Raw genomic sequence first — 20,767 nt, 5'->3', positions numbered from 1 at the left:
TTGTCTGGATCTGACAGTCACTCAATTCCTTGGTACCTGAATATCATTTGCCTTCGAATCGAGAAGGACAAATGCTGGTCTTATCTGTCAGCTTCAAAAGATTTTAAAAGATCAGTGTGACTGGAAAAGCACCGAGACACACACGCCCGAGTGAGAGTGTTCCAGAGCACTGACTGTGGAAAGAGCTTTAACCAGTTACACAGCCTGAAAAAACATCACACCATTCACAGCAGGAAGAGACCATTCACGTGTTCTCTGTGTGGGTAAGGCTTCAATTGCCTGACCTAGGGAGACACAAGGAGACCCAAAACATGGAGAAACAGTAGAAATGCCGGAACTGTGGTAAGGGATTCAAAGCCCCATCTGCACTGGAAGCTCATTGGCACATTCACACTGGGGAGAGGCCATTCAGCTGTTCTCGGTGTGGGAAGAGATTCAGACATTTATCCACCCTGCAGAGACATCACCGAGTTCACACTGGGCAGAAACCGTTCACCTGCTCTAAATGTGGGAAGGGATTCACTCAATTATCCAGCCTGTAGAGGCACAAGTGGGTTCACAGTTGGGAGAGGCCATTCATCTGCTCTCTGTGTGGGAAGGGATTCTGTGAATCATCCACACTGCGGAGACACCAGCGAGTTCACACTGGGGAGAGGCCGTTCACCTGCTCTCAGTGTGGGAAGGGATTCGGTGTTTCCTCGTACCTGCTGAGACACCAACAAGTTCACAATTGATTACAGGGGTTGGATTCTGTTGTTATTGTTTCTGCTCTCAATTACACCCAGGACTGCATTTCGTTCATTCTGACATTGGTGAAGTGGGAGGGTCGGAGGGCTTCTTTCTGCTGGACTGGCCGGTCTCACGACATTGCCTCCAATGGACTCCAGTAACGAGAAAAATTAAAGATTCCATTAGGTCAAAGGAAGAGGCTCATTGATCGATTACAGATTTATTGCTTCACTGATTTATTGGTACCTTGAAGAATCGATGCAGTATAATTCTGAAATTCAGTATACATACAGACAGAAAATGGAATATCCACAAGGCAAAGTCAATGTTTCAGATAAAATATGAGTATTGCTGTACAGCAACTTAATATGTGTCAGAATCTAACACTGCTTCACGAAAAGTTGCATAAAAGCCCTCGTAACGAATAAACCATTGTTCTACAAATACATCTAGTAACGAAAAAGTATTGCAGCCTTAGCAACAGAAACATTTACAAATATCGCAAAACCTTAGCAACAAGCAAGGTTAATGCAGAACACCTTATCTTCAGAGGATTGGTACACATGGCGGGAGCATGTAGACATTTAATTAATTTGATTGGTCATTACTTAAGATTTATTAATGTCTATGTCTGGATAACAAATCATGCTCCAAGTGGCAGAGAGTTTTTTGAATAGATCAGGAAGCCTCAGCTGAGAATTTGAAACCAATAAGGGGTTAGACCATTGATAAAAAAAATTTAAGAATAAGTTTTCATGATTAAAGTTTGTTCTGTATTCATGCTTTAAGAAATTCTGAACCATCTATTGATTTCCTAATATTGTCTTATGTTTTCGTTTCATTCTCTTTATGATTTGATGTTTTATTTGATCTAAGTTTTGATTCATTTTTAGTAAGAGAATCAAGGTGGATAATTAGCAATAAAATTGTATTTTTGGACACCTCCGATCAACCAGATCTTGGGCTGTTATTTGAAGATATAATAAGAGATCTTTTCACTCATAAAGTTGCCAAAATAAGTGTAACCCTGATGATTGGAAACTTGTCTTAGAATTCAGCAAAGGAAGATCAAGGAACTCATCAAGAGAAAATTGAATATGAGAGAAAACTGGCTAGAAACATTTTTAAAAATGACAGGAAAAGCTCCTATAAGAATGTGAAAAGGAAAAGATTAGCAAGGACCAATATGGGTCCATTCCAGGCAGAGATAGGAGAGTTTACAATGGGGTACAATGAAATGGCAGAGAAACTAAACAATGTGTGTCTGTCTTCATGGAGGACATGAAATTGTCCCAAAGATGCGAGAGAACCAACGGACTAGTGAGCACGAGGAACTGAAGGAGATTAATATTAGTGAAAAAGTAGTACTGGAGAAATTAATGTGGTTGAAAGTTAATAAATCCCCAAAAGCTGCTGCTCTACATCCCAGAGTGTTGAAAGAGGCGGCTGTAGAGATAGTGGATACATTGGTGATCATCTTTCAAAATTCTATAGATTCTGGAATAGTCCCTGCAGATTGGAAGGTGGTAAATGGTGGTAACTATTTAAGGAGAGAGAGAGAAAACGGGGAACCACAGACCCATGAGCCTTGCATCAGTAGGAGGGAAAATGCTATAATTTATTATAAAGGTTGTGATAACAGACGAATTAGGAGCAGGAGCAGGCCACTCGGCCCCTCAAGCTCCACCATTCAATACATTCCCGGCTGATTTGATTGTCACCTCAACTCCACATTCCCGCCGACCCCCCGATAACCTTGTTTAACCAGAATCTATCCAGCTCCGCATTAAAAATATTCAAAGACTCTGTTCCACTGCCCTTTGAGGAAGAGAGTTCCAAAGACTCACGACCCTCGGAGAGAAAAAAGTTGTCCTCTGCCTTAAATGTGCAAGTTATTACTTTTAAAGTGACTCCAATTTCTAGATTCTCCCACAAGAGGAAACAACCTTTCCACATCCATCCTGTCGAGGCCCCTCAGGATCTTATACGCTTCAATCAAGTCACCTAAACTCCATCGGACACAAGCCCAGCCTGTCCAATCATTCCTCATAAGACCAGCCTCCAATCCAGGTATGAGTCCAGTAAACCTTCTCTGAACTGCTTCCAACACATTTACATCATTCCTGAAATGAGAGCAATACTGTCCACTGTGCTCCAGATGTGGTCTCACCAATGTCCTGTATAACTGAAGCATAACCTCCCTACTTTTGTATTCAATTCTCCTCACAATAAACAATAACATTCTATTAGCTTTCCTAATTACTTGCTGTACCTGTATACTTGCCTTTTGTGATTCATGCTCTTGGACTCCCAGATCCCTCTGAATCTCAGAGCTCTGCAATCTCTCACCATTTAGATAAGAAGCTTTTTTATTCTTCTGGCCAACATGGACAATTACACATTTTCCCACAAGATTCTCCATTTGGCAGATCTTATCCTACTCACTTAACTGATCTGTATCACTTTGTAACCTCCTTATGTCCTCTTCACAATTTACTTTCCCACCTATCTTTATATAATCAGCGCAGGAGTGTCCCCTGGTTCTAGACTCCCCAACCAGGGGAAACATCTCACCTGCATCTTCCCTGTCTATCCCTTTTTGGATTTTGTAAGTTTCAATGAAATCCCCTGTCATTCCCTGAAACTCCAAAGAAAAGAGGCCTAGTTTCCCCAATCTCCTTTCATAGGACAGTCCTGCCAAACCCGGAACAAGTCTGGTGAAACTTTGTTGCTGTTCCTCTGTGGCAATACCTTTCCTAAGGTCAGGGGAGTAAAACTGCACACATTACTCCAGCTGTGGTCTAAGCATTTCATAATGATCGATGTCAAGGCCATCGAATGGTATTCATTGAGGCACGTTGCCTGGTTCTTCTTTGGCACCGGTATGATGGTAGTCTTCTTGAAGCAGGTGGGAACCTCAGAACGGAGTAGGGAGAGGTTGAGGATGTCCGCGAACACACCCGCCAGTTGGTCCACCTAGGATCTGAGTGCACGACCATGGATCCCGTCAGGACCTGTCGCTTTCCGAGGGTTTACTTTCAAGAAGGCCAATCTGACTTTGGACGCTGTGATGATAGGTATGGGTGTGTCGAAGGCTGCTGGGGCAGATGACAACGGTTTGTTGGTTTCCTGTTCGAAATAAGCATAGAATAAATTGAGTTCATCGGGAAGGGGTGCGCTGTTACCAAAGATTCACCTCGGCTTTGATTTTTTAGCCCATTATGTTGTTTAAGCCTTGCCACAATCGATGAGAATCCATGATTCTAGCTTAGTCGGGTATTGTCTCTTGGCATCCCTGTTGGCTTTGCAAAGGTCGTAGCTAGATTTTTTTTGTAAAGGTCAGGATCGCCTCTCTTGAACTCCTCACACCTGGCCTTTAGCAGGGAGTGAATCTGCCGATTAAACCACGGTTTCTGGTTGGGTAACGTACGTACTACCTTCTTTGACACACAATCTTCTACACACTTGCTGATGAAGTCTGTGGTGGTGCTGGCATACCCGTTTAGGTTAGTTGCTGTGTTCTTGAATATGGACCAGTCACTGACTCCAAGAAAGTTGTGTCGGAGCTCTTCTGTTGCCTCAGACCAGCATTTGCACAACCTTCTTAACCGGATTCTCTCGCTTAAGTTACTGCTTGTATGCCGGGAGAAGGAGCACCATCTTGTGGTCCGATTTTCCAAAGTGCAGTCAGGATGGATCATCAGGCGCCCTTGATGTTTCTGTAGCAGTAGTCAAGGATGTTGGGGTCCCTGTCGGGACAGGAGATGTGTTGGTGGAATTTTGGCAGTCCACTCTGGAGGTTGGCCTGGTTGAAGTCCCCGGCCACGATGAACAAGGCCTCTGGGTATTCTGCTTCATTGTTATTTATAGCGGTTACAATTCATCAAGCGCCTTCTTCACTTCCGCCTGGGGTGGGATGTAGACCGCCGTGATGATGGCAGAAGTGAACTCCATGGAAGGTAGTATGGACGGCACTTCACAGTCGGGTATTCCAGATCGGGAAGCAGGAGTTCGCCAGGGTCGCCACGTCCGAGCATCAGGAGGTGTTGACGAGGAGGCAAACCCCTCCACCCACTCTAGGTTCAGTCCTGGATGCGATTAACAGCAGAAGCTAACCCGACATCACTCGTGAACCCTTTGGTGTCTCAGCATGTTGGACGACTGAGTGAATCCCTCCCCACAGTGAGAGCAGGTGAATGGCTTCTTTCCAGTGTGGACTCGTTGGTGTGTCAACAGGACAGATGAATCACTCAATCTCCTCCCACAATCAGAGCAGGTGAATGAAGTGTGAACTCGCTGGTGTCTCCGCAGTGTGGATGATGTTTGAAACCTCTTTGTGCAGTGAGAGCAGCTGAACAGTTTCTCCTCAGTGCAAATGCGTTGGTGTTCCATCAGTACCCGAGAGCTTTTAAACCCACTCCCACAGTCGGAGCATTTAAAGGGTCTTTCATTGGTGTGAGTGACATTGTGGCTCAGGAAGTGATGACCGAGTGAATCTTTTCCCAGTCGGAGAGGTGAACAGGCTCTCCCCGGTGTGAGCTTGCTCGTGTTTCATCAGGTTGGAGAAGGTTCTAAAGCTCTTTGTGCAGTGTGGATGCGCTGGTGGGACATCAGTCGCTGTGAGCTTTTGAAACCCCTCCTACAGTCAGAGCATTTAAAGGGCCTGCTCTTGGTGTGAGTGACATAATGGCTCAGCAGGTTGGATAATTGAGTGAATCCCTTATCACACACAGAGCAGATGAACGGCTTCTCCCCGGTGTGAACTCGCTGGTGTGCCTGCAGGTTGGATAACCGAGTGAATCCCTTATCACACACAGTGCAGGTGAATGGCCTCTCTCCGGTGTGAACTCGCTGGTGTCTCTGCAGGTGGGCTAACCGAGTGAATCCCTTATCACACACAGAGCAGGTGAATGGCCTTTCCCCAGTGTGAACTCGCTGGTGTCTCTGCAGGCTGGATAACTGAGTGAATTCCTTCCCACAGTCAGAGCAGGTGAACGGCCTCTCCCCAGTGTGAACTCGTTCATGTCTCCGCAAGTTGCCAATGTCAGTGAATCCCTTTTCACACTGGGAGCAGGGAAAAGGCCTCTCTCCAGTGTGACTGCGTTGATGCCTTTCCAGCTCGTGCGGGGTTATGAATCCCTTCCCACACACAGAGCAGGTGAATGGTCTCTCTCCAGTGTGACTGCGTTGATGCCTTTCCAGTCCGTATGGGCCTTTGAATCCCTTCCCACAATCCTCACATTTCCATGGTTTCTCCATGGTCCAGATGATCACATTGGATGATCAGTTGAAGCCTCGTCCACACACACAACACGTACACAGTCTCTCCCTGATGTGAATGGTGTAGTATTTTTTCAGATTGTGTAACTGGTTAAAGCTCTTTCCACAGTCAGTGCTCTGTAACAGTCTCACATGGGAGTGTGTGTGTGTGTGTGTGTCCCAGTGCTTTTCCAGACACACCGATGTTTAAAATCTCTTGAAGCAGTTAGAATGGACAAACATTTCTCCTTCTAGATTCAAAGGTCGATGATATTCGGTTCCCAGTTCTTGACGTGATATTTAGTTTGAGATATCCACCTCAAACTCCTCTCGTTCTAACTTCCTGTAAAAAGATTTTACAAAAATCATCACTGTCAGTACAGGATAGAAATTCAGAACAGACAATTCTAGTTTCTGTCGAACATTGTTAGCTCTCTCTTTTTCCCTCAAATGCTCTAAATCTCGATTCCACACACTCTCCCTCCAGTCTCACTCTGCTGTATCTAATATTCACCCTCCCAATTCTCCTGAAGGCACTGAACCAGGCTGATTGACAGATCAAAGCTCACTGCTTCCTGTCCTGGACACAGAGGCTGCCAGACAGATCTCTGTCTCTGTTACTGGACGAAAAATGTGTGTAATATATAGACTGGATTCACTTCCTTTCTCCCAAATTCTTATGAAGGTGCTGATTGATGCTGATCAACAAATCTAAACTCATTACAACCTGTACAAGAGAAGAAACTCTCCATCTAAGTATATTTACTGATTAGAGATGGGGTGATTCTGAGGAAGAATTTTATTTCGTTATGGAGTGGTCATGATCAGGAACCCACTGCCCACAAGGGTTGTGGAAGTCGAGATCATCAATAATTCAAAATTAAATATGAAGAAAATAAGCATTCAGGTGAAGAGGAATATCGAGGGGGAATGGGACTGACTGGATTGTTGTACAGAGAGTCAGCATTGACCCAAGTTCCCAAATGGATTCCGTCAGTGCTGCAATGACTGTATGACTGGAAATATATGTAGGTACAGTACTATATTACAAAACTAGAACTAATAATACATGTATTTTAGTGGAGAACCATCAATAATATATCTAACACATTCCATATAACACTAGATATATCTCTGTCCAATGTAAAATGTTTAAAAAAGCATTTACGGGGCGTGGACGTCGATGATGAGGCCAGCATTTATTGCCCATCCATAGTTGCCCTTCACAAGGTGGTGATGAGTTGCCTTCTTGAACCGCTGCAGTCCTTGAGTTGTAGGTACATCCCCTGTGCTGTTAGGGAGGGAGTTCCAGGATGTCACCCCAGCAACAATGAAGGAACAGCGATATATTTCCAAGTCCGTCTGGTAAGTGACTTGGAGGTGAACCTCCAGGTGGTGGGGTTCCCAGGTATCTGCTGCTCTTGTCCTTCTAGATAGTAGTGGTTGTGGGTTTGGAAGGTGCTGTCGGAGGAACCTTGGTGAGTTACTGCAGTGCATATTGTCGATGCTATACACGGCTGCCAGTGTTCGTCGGTGGTGGAGGGTCTGAATATTCGTGGAATGAGGAGCAGTAAAGCAGGCTGCTTTGTTCTGGATGGTGTAGAGCAGCATCTTGAGTGTTGTTGGAGCTGCACTCAACCAGGCAAGTGTTGATTATCCTATTACACGCCTGACTTGTGCCTTGTATATGGTGAACAGGCTTTGGGGGTCAGGAGGTGCATTACTCGCTGTAGTCTTTGACCTGCCCTGGTGGTCACCATATTAATATCTGGCCAATGGTAATCCTCAGGATGTTGGTTGTGGAGGATTCAGCGATGGTAATGCCACTGAATGTCAAGGGGCGGTGGTAAGATCCTCCTTTGCAGGAGATGGTCATTGCCTGGCACGTGTATGACAAATGTAACTTGCCACTTATCAGCCCACATCTGGATACTGTGCAGGATATGCTGCATTTGGACATGGACTGCTTCATTATCTGAGGAGTCACGAATGGTGCTGAACATTGTGCAGTCATCCACAAACATCACCACTTCTCACCTTATGATGAAAGGAGGTCACTGATGAAGCAGCTAAAGATGGTTGGGCCGAGGAGTGTGCCCTGAGGAACTGGAGCCGAGATGATTGACCTCCAACCACCACAACCATCTTCCTTTGTGCCAGGTATGACTCCAACCAACGGGGAGTTTTCCCCGATTCCCATTGACTCCAGTTTAGCTGGGGCTCCTTGATGCCATGCTCGGTCAAATGCTGCCTTGATGCCAAGGGCAGTTACTCTCACCTCACCTCTGGCAGTCAGGTTTTTTGTCTATGATTGAACCAAGGCTGTAATGAGGTCAGGAGCTGAGTGGCCCTGGTGGGACCCAAACTGAGTGTCCGTGAGCAGGTTTTGCTGAGTGAGTACAACTTGATGGCACTGTTAATGACTCCTTGCATCACTTTGCTGATGATGGAGAGTATTCCGACAGAGTATTCCGACAGGGAAGTAATTGGTTGGGTTGGATTTGTCCTGTTTACTGACCCCTTAAATGTCAGCCATCTCCTGGGGAAACCAGCCCTTTAAATGTGAACATTAGGAAAGAGACCATCATTTTAGCCAGACAAATAAATGTGTCAAGCTGAGGGAGCAAAGGATGTCAATGTCTTTCAGACAGCCAGAGAGAGGGAACTGGGCCAAGCTTTGCAGAGTCTGCACCCTCCCTGGATTCACTTCCTTTCCCTTCAGTTGCTGCAAGTCACCAATTGAAGGTCAGAATGAGACAATAAATGGAAACAGGGAGAAAAGAAAGTGTTTTACTCTCAGATGTTGGAGACAGGGAGAAGTTTTAGTCTGTGTGAAGCTCAAGCTCATTCAGGGTTCGAGGAACAACAGCTTTGCTCGGCAGAAACCTCCATGTCCAGCTTCCGCATTGATACAATGGGGGAGCTGATTGGTAGAGGAGCAAAATCCTTCCGGTCCTCCTATTGGTCAACACCTCAGCGGTAAGGTCAGCGGAAGTGATCGCCCCTGCACATGCGCAGCTTCCCCCTCCCTTAGACATGCGGAGTCCCGGATTAAAGAGGGGGAGGGGGAGTTTACAAACGGCCGGCACTATCAGCCGGTTGCCTGGAAACCTTTTCTGGAGGATATGTGGGGGAAGGGGAACAATGGGTGGGGGCGGTACTTCCGCGTCTACGTGCTGGGCAGTGACGTCACCGCGGAGCGGATTTATTCCGATTGGTTGATTTAGAGGACGAGCTCCTTTGTGATGTCATAATGTGGAGGTTGGACAATGAGTTTCAAACTAAAACGTCCTCCTCTGGGCAACATCTGGGAGCAAATCAATATCTCCTTTAATTAGAGAGAGGAGCAGAGTTAGGCCATTTGGCCCATCGAGTATAACCCTTCAACCCGATTAAAAATCTGTCCAACTCCTCACTGTCCCAGCTCCACCACACTCTGGGTAGTGAATTCCACAGATTCACAGCCCTTGGGAGAAGCAGTTTCTCCTCAACTCTTTAGAATTTGCTACCTCTTTTTAAAAGATAATCTATATTGTCACAAGTAGGCTTATATTAACACTGCAATGAAGTTGTGAAAATGAAAATCGCTTATTGTCACAAGTAGGCTTCAAATGAAGTTACTGTGAAAAGCCCCGAGACGCCACATTCCGGCGCCTGTTCGGGGAGGCTGGTACGGGTTTCACAGTTACTGTGAAAAGCCCCTAGTCGCCACATTTTGGCACCTGTTCGGGCACACAGAGGGAGAATTCAGAATGTCCAAATTATCGAACAGCACGTCTATCGGGGCTTATGGGAGGAAACCGAAGCACCCGGTGGAATCATAGAATTTACAGTTCAGAAGGAGGGCATTCAGCCCATCGAGTCTGCACCAGCCCTTGGAAAGAGCACCACCCCAGCCCACGCATCCATCCCATCCCCGTAACCCACCTAACCTTTTTGGACACTAAGGGCAATTTATCATGGCTAATCCACCGTTTATCATGGCTAATCCACGTAACCTGCACATCTTTGGACTGTGGGAGGAAACCGGAATATCCGTACAAAACCTACGCAGACACGGGGAGAATGTGCAGACTCCACACAGCCAGTGACCCAAGCCGTATTCGAACCTGGGACCCTGGAGATGTGAAGCACTGTGCTACCATGCTGCCCATCTTATCCTAAGACTATTACCTCTCGTTCTAGAATGCCTGAAAGACGTGCTGTTAGGTGAATTGAACATTCTGAATTCTCCTGTGTACCCTAACAGGTGCCAGAATGTGGCGACATGGGGAGTTTCACAGTAACTTCCTTGCCGTGTTTTTTTAAAAATTAAAGTACCCAATTCATTTTTTCGAATTAAGGGGCAAGTTAGCGTGGCCAATCCACCTGGGCTGCACATCTTTGGGTTGTGGGGGCAAAACCCAAGCAAACACGGGGAGAATGTGCAACCTTGGCATGGACAGTGACCCAGATCTGGGATCGAAACTGGGACCTCGGCGCCATGAGGCGGCAATGCTAACCACTGTGCCACCGTGCTGCCCCATCGCGGTGTTAATGTGAGCCTACTTGTGACAAAAGTAAACATTATTATTATTAAGAGGGAGTAGCCCCTCCAAGGCAGCCTTCAGGATGCGCGACAATGCAGAATCGTGGAGCAGAAACGGAGACCAAGTTCCTCAACCGGGACCTTGGAATCATGTTGCATTACATTTCACCCCCCCCCCCCCCCACACACACACACACCCCCCACCATGTGGCCTGGGCTTGCGAAATCCTACCAACTGTCCTGGTTTGAGACAATTCACATCTCTTTAACCTGTGATTATCCCTCTCCAGTCACTCTGTCTGGACCTGTAAAGACTTAATTACCTGCAAAGACCCGCATTCAAAATTATCATCTTGCATCATTGACTTTGTCTATATATATGTTTCTGGAACCCACCTCTTCATTCACTTGAGGAAGGAGCTGCGCTCCAAAAGCTAGTGATTCAAAACAAACCTGTTGGACTTTATCCTGGTGCTGTAAGACTTCTTACTGTGCTCACCGCAGTCCAACGCCGGCATTACCACATTAAAGTAAAAGGGCAAAGTGACAGCACGGTGGCGCTGTGGTTAGTGCTGCTGCCTCACGGCGTTGAGGTCCCAGGTTCGATTCCGGCTCGTGGTCACTGTCCGTGTGGAGTTTGCACATTTTCCCCGTGTTTGCGTGGGTTTCACCCCCACAACCCAAAGATGTGCAAGGTAGGTGAATTGGCAATGGTAAATTGCCCCCTAATTGGATAAAATAAATTGGGTACTCTAAAATTTAAAAAAAGTAAAAGGGCAAAGTCTATTCATAGTTTAAGAGATACATTCCGAATAAAAATAGTGTTCAGGCATAGTTTTTTGCAGTAAAAGTTATAAAACTTGAAGTTTTTGCCTTATGACTCTTTAATTTGTTCACTGGGTTTAGAATTTATCTTTTAAAGTTACTGATCTTTGCATAAATCTTATACAGTTGATTTAGAGCTACAAGTTTCAACTCCCCATTCAACATCTGTCTCTCTATTGCTCATGTCAATGACAGCCCAGCAACTGAGCTGAGGGCTGGAGATGCCGTCACTCTTTGTAGGAGCTGGATTCTAGTACTGATTCTACTGGAATCAGTAGAAAGAAGAACCATAGTTTCTGGTTGAGCTTTGTGTTAGCTGTCTGACCATGATGACCATATATAAATAGCTAACCAGGTAATATGTTGTGATGAAGGTTTCGAAACAGACCCTGGGTGGACGAGTTCACTGAAGCTGTGGACTTGTCAGCTGCACAGTGACACCAGGCATCCAACAGCCACAGAGACTTCTAATATTGGACACTGGGTTTAACCCTGTCCTGTATTAAACAGACCTATCTGATACTGGAGGTGATATAGTTAATCTGACCCTTAATTCATTCAATTCCAAAAGTGAATAACATTGATTCAAGTAGTGATTACACTGTTAATCTGTCAACAAAGTGGTGTCAGTTCATGCAGATCTGTCTGAACTCAATTTCATTACTTATTTTTGTTACTGACTCGGGTGCCTCTCTCTCTTCTCTCCTCTCTCTCTCAGTCTCTGGTGCTCCCCTCTCTCTCTGGTGCCCCTCTTTCCCTCTGCTGCCTCTCTCTCCCTGTCACTCTCAGCTGCCTCTCACTCTCTGTTATCAGTGCTTAGGAAGGCAGGTGGGATAGTTTTCTTTGGTGGCCGAAGGCCGAGGATATAAGAACAGGGAGATTGTGCTGGAACTGGATCAAACACCAGTTAGACCACAGCCGGAGCACTGTGGACAGTTCTGGTCACCACATTACAGGAAGGATGTGATCACACGAGAGAGGCTGCAGAGGGGATTTATGATGATGTTACCCAGGATGGAGAATTTTAACGATGAGGAAAGATTGGAGAGGCTGGGGTTGTTCTCATTGGAACAGAGGAGGCTGAGGGGAGATTGAATTGAGTTGTGTGTAATTCTGAGGGGCTCAGATAGAGTGAATATTCCCCTCAGCAGAGCCCAACCCCTGCAGTCAAACATGAAGTCGCTGGTGTGTCAGGAAGTGGGATGAGTGAGTGAATCTCTATCCGCACAGAGAACATGGAAACAGCAGCTCCCCAGTTTGAACTCGCTGGTGTGTCAACAGGCTGGAGGATTGGCTGAATTCCATCCCACTCCTGGAACATTTTCCAATGTCCTGTCCCCAGTGCCAGCAGGCTGCCTGACTGAGAGAAGCTCTGTCCACAGACAGAGCAGATGAATGGCCTGTCGTTAATATGGAGATGCTGGTGTCATATTGATATTGTTCATTCCGGGGACTTCCGGTGACAACATGTCGGTGGATGTCGCACGTTAGGTGGCTCCTGCGAGAATCTCGGATTTTTGGACGTTAATGCCCGGTTTCGGGGTAGTTTTTAGATGAGTTGTTGAGGGAAGTCATAAGGAGGCCGACGAATGTCGAAGTCCCAGAGGAAAGGTGCTGGAAAGAAGGGGGCGAGCGAAGGTCCGCCAGCGAGTGCTGCTGTGAGTCCTGCAGGAAGGAAGGTGGCGGGGACTGGGTCGTCGGGTGGGGCCGATCCCCTCACCGGGGAAACTCTGACCGAGGTGATGTCAGAGCTTCAGACATAAGTAGATATTACCCCTTTGAACTGAATTGGCCACATTCCTCTCGGAGGTCTGTTCTATTCTCGGAGCCTCACCCATTTGTCCCGGTTGATCCTCGGTCGTCGCTGAAACGGAATCTTCGATGCTTGGTTCTTATTCTCCTTCTGACCCGTGTCCCAGACAGGTCAAATTTACTCTACTTCGAACTGTCGAATGACATCTTTCTTCTAACCACAGATCCATTCTTCAGACATTGTGGTTAAAGGTGTCAACTCAGGTTCTGCTTGGCATTTCATTGGTGGTTTGGGAGGCTCTGAAAGCAGTCGTAAGGGGGGAGGTGATCCTGTTTAAGGCCAAGGTGGACAGGAAGGCGAGGGAGGAATGCCAACAACTGATAGAAGAGATTTTGGAGGTGGATGGGAGGTACGTGAGGGACCGGACCCAGGGCTCCTGGCAAAGAGGAAGGAGTTGCAGGCGAGGTTTGACCTATTGTCCACAGGGAAAGTGGTGCATCAGCTGAGAAGGGTGAGTGGGGCTGTCTGAGCATGGGGGGGAAGGCAGAGTGTAGGTCAGCTCCGTAGGGAGGCCGCAGCAAGGGAGATAGTTCGGGTGCGACACAGGATGGAGAAGATGGTGGCTCCGGAACAGATTAATAAGGTGTTCGAGGAGTTCTATCGGGACTGGTGTAAGTCGGAGCCACCAGAGGAGGAGTGGGAGATAATGGAGTTTCTGGGTGGGTTAGAGTGCCCAAGGTTTTTTGGGGGGGGGGGGGGGGGGGGGGGCAGGGTTGGAGGAGCCGATGGGGGTGGAGGAGGTGAAGGTGGCGATTAGGAGCATACAGGCAGGGAAGGCAGCGGATCCAGATGGGTTCCCAGTTGAATTTTATAAAAGATTTAAGGATAGGCTGGCGCCTTTGATGGTGGGAATGTTCAAGGACGCAATGGACAGTGTTGCCTTGCCACAAACGATGAGGCAGGCGTCCATCTTCTTGTTGCTTCAGAAGGGCAAAGATGACTTCCGGTGGTGGCCATGGAGTGAGAGGTCGCTCGTGGTGGACCTTTGGGATCTTTTCCCCTGACTTATTGGGGATTTGATCGGTAAAATTGGAGCCTGGTGAGGTAGAGGAGAAGAATCTCCCACCAGTTTATGGAGACGTGGGTCAGAAGTGGTCTGGAAAGGAGAGATTGTTGGGCAAAGAAGGGAGTGAAGACTGCACAGGAAAACATGGCGGAGGCTCGGGGACTGGGATTGCCGGCCCAGTGGTCAATGGAGCAGCTGGTGCAATTCCTTCAGCAGAGCTTCGCCAAGCAAAGACAAGAGTACCTGGACCCGATTAAGACGGGGATTGACCAAGTGGGGCAAAGATTGGAAGCCCAGGGACAGGCGATCCAGAAGGTGGAAGAGGCGGTGGCTGAGCACGAGGACCAGCTAACCGCGATGGCAGTGGAGGGACCATCAGAATAGGCTGCAAGAGAAGGTGGAGGATCTGGAGACAGGTCACACAGGCAGAACCTGAGGATCGTTGGCCTCTGAGGGCAGTGAGGGTTCGGGTGCAGGGGCACACGTAGCGCGTATGTTCGAGAATCTGCTGGGGTAAGGTTTACTCGACCCTTGGAGGTGGGCAGGGCGCACAGAGCACTTCCAAGGAAGCCACGGGTGAATGAGCCGCCAAGGGCGATGGTGGTACGAATGCCCCGGTTCCTGGATAAGGAACAGATCTTGAGGTGGGCCAGGCAGACGAGCTGCGGTAAATGGGTAAATAACGAGCTGCACATTTACCAGGACTTGGGTGCGGAACTGGCCAAAAGAAGGTCGAGCTTCAACAAAGTTAAAACTGCCTCTTTCAGAAAGGGGTGAAGTTCGGCACGTTGTAACCAGCTCGTTTGTGGGTTACTTACGAAGGGCAAGAACTTTATTTTGGATCGCCGGATGAGGCGGAGAACTTTGTTAAGGACAGGGGACTGGCAGGTGATGGAGGACATTGAACTTGGGGGCGAGTAATTCTGTACTTATGCTGCTAAATTTATTTTCTTTATGGGCTGTGTATGTAGTGTTTTTGAACCAATTTTGGGGCCGTTGTTCAGTTTTGTATGTGGGTTAACTTTGTTCTTGTGGGGGGGGATGGTGGGTGGAATTTTCTTCTTTGTGTTTGTTGGGAATTGTTATGTTTTGTATCTGTCTGTTCGAGCGGGGGGTGTGGGGGTGGGGAGAGATCAATGGGGGGGTAGGATGCTTGGCGCCATGGGCGGGGGTTACCAGGCTAGCTGGGTGGGCTAGCTCAGTGGGGGCCGAGCAGGTGACTAGTTTGGTATGGGGGGTTGGGTTTGCTGTTTTGTTAGTGTGGGGGTGGGGGGGGAAACTGTTCTGCTGACAGGGGACTGGCGCTGGGAGACAAATTGGAGGCTGATGACGGTGGGCGCTGGAGGGCGGGCCTGAGGCGGCGCGGGACGCGAGCTGGAGGCTCTTGATTGGATTTATTATTGTCACATGTATTAGTATACAGTGAAAAGTATTGTTTCTTGCATGCAGTGCAAACAATGCATACCATACATAAGGAAGGAAGGAGAGACTGCAGAATATAATGTTACAGTTATAGCAAGGTGTAGAGAAAAGATCAACTTAATACGAGGTAGGTCCATTCAAAAGTCTGATGGTTGCGATGGGAAGAAGCCGTTCTTGAGTCAGTTGGTCCGTGACCTCAAATTTTGGTATCTTTTTCCTGACGGAAGAAGGTGGAAGAGAGTATGTCCGAGGTGCGTGGGGTCCTTAATTATGCTGGCTGCCTTTCCGAGGCAGCGGGAATTGTAGAGTCAATGGATGGGAAGCTGGTTTGTGTGATGGACTGGACTGCATTCACGACCTTGTGTAGTTTCCTGCGGTCTTGGGCAGAGCAGGCTCCATACCAAGCTGTGATACAATCAGAAAAAATGCATTATCTCGCCAACATTGAGGGCATTTAAAAGTTTATTGGATAAACATATGGATGATAATGGCATAGTGTAGGTTAGATGGCTTTTGTTTCGGTGCAACATCGTGGGCCGAAGGGCCTGTACTGCGCTGTATTGTTCTATGTTCTATGTTCTATGGTGCATCTGTAGAGGTTGGTGAGAGTCGTAGCTGACGTGCCAAATTTCCTTAGTCTTCTGAGAAAGTAGAGTGTTGGTGGGCTGGCCTAAGAAGGGTGATGGTTGATCGGCGGTGGGGGGTGGGTGCTCCCCGACCAGGCTGATCACATGGAATGCGAGAGGGCTCAATGGGCCGGTCAAGAGGGCTCGTGTGTTCGCGCATTTGAAGAGGTTGAAGGCGGACGTGGCAATGTTACAAGAGACACACCGGAGGGTAGTGGATCAGACTAGGCTGAGGAACGGGTGGGTCGGGCAGATATTTCATTCGGGGCTAGACTCGAAAACTAGGGGGGTTGCGATCTTTTTTTTAATATAAATTTAGAGTACCCAATTAATTGTTCTCCAATTAAGGGGCAGTTTCGCGTGGCTAATCCACCTAACCTGCACATCTTTGGGTTGTGGGGGTGAAACCCACGCAGACATGGGGAGAAAGTGCAAACCCCACACGGACAGTGACCCAGGGCCGGGATTCGAACCCGGGTCCTCAGCGCCGCAGTCCCAGTGCTAACCACTGCGCCACATGCTGCCCCTCAGGGGGTTGCGATCTTGATTAATAAGCGGGTGTCATTTGAGGTCGGGAATATAGTGGTGGACTCAGGGAGTAGGTGTATCATGGTGAGTGGGAAGCTGGAGGGGATGCCGGTGCTATTAATGAATATTCACGCACCAAATTGGGACGACGTGGAATTTATGAGGCGAGTGTTGGGGAAAATTCCGGACCTGGATTCGCATAAGCTGATCATGGGGCGGGACTTCAGTACGGTTATAGATCCGAGGTTGGATCGGTCAACTTCAAGGACAGGGAGGGTGCGAGCCGCGGCAAAGGAGTTCAAGGGGTTTATGGAACAGATGAGGGGGGGGGGGGGGGGGGGGGGGGTGACCCATGGAGGTTTGGACGGCCAAGAACGGAGGAGTTTTCTTTTTTTCCCCCACGTGCACAAAGTGTATTCCCGGATGATTTTGTTCATTTTGAACAAGGCTTTGCTGGCGGGAGTGGTGGATACCGAGTATTTGGCGATTGTTGTATCGGACCATGCCCCACACTGGGTGGATCTACGGGTGAGCAAGAAGTAGGGTCAGCGACCGCACTGGAGATTGGATGTAGGATTGTTGGTGGACGAGGGGGGGTGCGGGCGGGTGAGGGAGGCCATCCAGAATTATTTGGAGATAAATGACATGGGAGGTTTCGGCAGCAACAGTGTGGGAAGCGCTGAAGGTGGTGGTTAGGGGGGAGCTAATTTTGAAACGGGCTCAAAGGGAGAAGGTGTAGCAGGTAGAGATGGATAGGCTGGTTAGGGAAACACTCCAGGTGGACAGAAGTTATTCTGAAGCCCCGGAGGCAGGGTTCTTGAAGGAGCGGCAGAAGCTGCAGATGGAGTTTGGTCTGTTATCCACAGGGAAGGCGGTAGGGCAGCTGAGGAAGGCGAGGGGGGCGGTTACTGAGTATGGGGAGAAGGCCAGTAGGATGCTAGCACACCAGCTAAAGAAGAGGGAGGTGGCCAGGGAGATAGGAAGAGTGAAGGACAGAGGGGGGAACACGATCTTGGACCCAGTGGGGGTGAATGGGGTGTTTAAGGAGTTTTATAGTTGGCTGTATGAGTCGGAGCCCCCAGCTGGGGTGGAGGGGATGAGGCAGTTTTTGGAAGGGTTGGAGTTTCCGAAGGTGGAGAAAGGGTTAGTTGAGGGGGTGGGAGCCCCGATCGGGATTGTAGAATAGAGGGAATGGAGGCCATGCAGTGGAACACAGGGTCATTTTCTGCAGACGACCTACTCCTATACATTTCTGACCCGTTAGGCGGGATGGGGGAGATTTTGCGGATCTTAGGGGAATTTGGCCGGTTCTCGGGGTACAAATTGAAGATGGGTAAGAGCGAGGTTTTTGTGATCCAGGCGAGCGGGCAGGAGAGGAGACTGGGGGAACTGCCGTTTAAAATGGTGGGAGTTTCCGTTACTTGGGAATTCAGGTGGCACGGGGATGGGAGCAGTAACATCAATTAAACTTGACCCGGATAGATGAACAAAGAAGGAGAACTTTCGGAGGTGGGACATGCTCCCATTGTCACTGGCGGGGAGGGTACAGACCGTAAAAATGACGGTCCTCCCGAGATTTCTGTTTGTTTTCCAGAGCCTCCCTATTTTTATACCAAAGGCCTTTTTTAAGCGGGTGAACAGGGTGATTTCTGGTTTTGTGTGGGCGGGTAAAACCCTGCGAGTAAAGAAGGTGCTGTTAGAGCTGGGTGGGGTGGGGGGCACTGCCGAACTTTAGTAACTACTACTGGCCAGCAAATGGGTCAGTGTGGGAGCGGGTAGAGGTGGAATCATTTAAGGGCACAAGTTTGGGGGCATTGGTAACGGCCGTTCTCCCCAGCCCGGTACTTCACAAACCCAGTGGTAGTGGCGGCTCTAAGAGTTTGGGGGCCGTAGCGGAAGCATACAGGAGTGCAGGGAGCGTTGGTGTGGGATCCAATTTGTGGCAACAACTGGTTTGTCCCGAGGAGGCTTGATTGGGGGCTTCGGAGGTGGCAGAGAGCAGGGATTACATAGAACAGGACAGCACAGAACAGGCCCTTCGGCTCTCGATGTTGTGCCGAGCATTGTCCGAAACCAAGATCAAGCTATCCCACTCCTGTCATTCTGGTGTGCTCCATGTGCCTATCCAATAACCGCTTGAAAGTTCCTAAAGTGTCCGACTCCACTATCACAGCAGGCAGTCCATTCCACACCCTAACCACTCACTGAGTAAAGAACCTACCTTGGACATCCCTCCTATATCTTCCACCCTGAATCTTATAGTTATGCCCCCTTGTAACAGCTACATCCACCCAAGGAAATAGTCTCTGACCGTCCACTCTATCTATCCCCCTCATTATCTTATAGACCTCTATTAAGTCGCCTCTCATCCTCCTCCGCTCCAAAGAGGAAAGCCCTAGCTCCCTCAACCTTTCCTCATAAGACCTATCCTGCAAATCAGGCAGCATCCTGGTAAATCTCCTTTGCACCCTTTCCAATGCTTCCACATCCTTCCTATAATGAGGTGACCAGAACTGCATACAATACTCCAAATGTGGTCTCACCAGGGTCATGTATAGTTGCAGCATAATCCCACGGCTCTTAAACTCAAGCTCCCTGTTAATAAACGCAAACACACTATAAGCCTTCTTAACGGCTCTATCCACTTGAGTGGCAACCTTCAGAGATCTGTGGACATGAACCCCAAGATCTCTCTGTTCCTCCACGTTCCTCAGAACCCTGCCGTTGACCCTGTAATCCGCATTCAATTTTTTCTACCAAAATGAATCACCTCACACTTATCAGGGTTAAATTCCATCTGCCATTTTTCGGCCCAGCTCTGCATCCTATCAATGTCTCTTTACAGCATACAACAGCCCTCCACCTCATCCACTAGTCCACCAATCTTGGTGTCATCAGCAAATTTACTGACCCACCCTTCAGCCCCCTCCTCCAAGCCATTGATCAAAATCACAAATAGCAGAGGACCCAGCACTGATCCCTGAGAAAACATGTTGCTTGACCGACAGATAACATCATCAACAGGCTCGACCGGGATTTGAAACCGCTATCTTCAAGACCGAAACACCCAAAGCGGGAATCATACCCCTAGACCAACGAGCCCCTCATTTGAGAGGATTGAGAGGCGAGGGGATCTATTTATTGATGGGAGCTTTCCACGTTTCGAGGATTTGGAGGAGGAGTTTGAATTGCCGGGAGGGAATGGGTTTTGATATCTGCAGAGGAGGGATTTTGCGCGAAGGCAGTTTTGACCTTTCCGCTTCTACAGCCACAGGGGATACAGGACAAGGTGGTTTCTGGAACGGGGGTTGGGGGAGGGGGAGGTTTCTGAAATTTACAAAGAACTTATGGAGTGGGCGGAAACCCAGTTAGGTGAGCTAAAGCGTAAATGGGAAGATGAGTTGGGAGGGGAGGTAGAGGCGGGTCTGTGGGAGGATGCTCTGAACAGAGTCAACACGTCCTCATCATGTGCCAGGCTCAGCCTGATACAATTCAAGGTGGTTCATCGGACACACATGACGGTGTCCCAGATGAGCAGGTTTTTTGGGATAGAGGACAGGTGTGTAAAGTGCGTGAGAGGGCCCGCAAACCATGTCCACGTGTTTGGGCATGCCCGAAGCTTAGGGGACACTGGCAGGGATTTGCGGATGTCATGTCCATTGTGCTAAAAACAAGGGTGGTGCCGAGTCCAGAGGTGGTGATGTTTGGAGTTTCGGAAGATCCGGGAGTTCAGGGGGCGAGAGAGGCTGACGTCTTGGCCTTTGTCTCCTTGGTAGCCCGGAGACGGATATTGTTAGCATGGAGGGACTCGAAGCCCCAGAAATCAGGGGTTTGGGTTAGCGACATGGCTGGGTTTCTTAGACTTGAGAAAATTAAGTTCACCCGGAGAGGATCAACGTTAGGGTTCGTTCGGAGGTGGCAGCCGTTTATCGACTCCTTCAGAGAAAACTAAACTGTCAGCAGAGGCAATAAAGGGTGGGGGGGGTGTGATGAGATAGGGGGGCGTTAGGCTATTTTGTGTCTAGAGTAGG

At 48.4% G+C, this 20,767-nt stretch overlaps 1 protein-coding gene across 1 annotated transcript in view; it reads left to right on the top strand.

Annotated features, from left to right (window-relative positions):
* The window catches only part of LOC140418059 (uncharacterized), a 201,338-nt gene that overhangs the window by 126,681 nt on the left and 53,890 nt on the right, over positions 1-20,767 (top strand). The window contains exon 7 of the mRNA XM_072501486.1: positions 13,318-13,405. Coding sequence (XP_072357587.1) covers positions 13,318-13,405 — 88 coding nt within the window. The remainder of the gene's footprint in view (positions 1-13,317; positions 13,406-20,767) is intronic.

This window comes from Scyliorhinus torazame, chromosome 5 (genome assembly GCF_047496885.1).
Source record: "Scyliorhinus torazame isolate Kashiwa2021f chromosome 5, sScyTor2.1, whole genome shotgun sequence".
NCBI lineage: Eukaryota > Metazoa > Chordata > Chondrichthyes > Carcharhiniformes > Scyliorhinidae > Scyliorhinus > Scyliorhinus torazame.
This window is presented reverse-complemented; position numbering and strand designations above follow the sequence as displayed.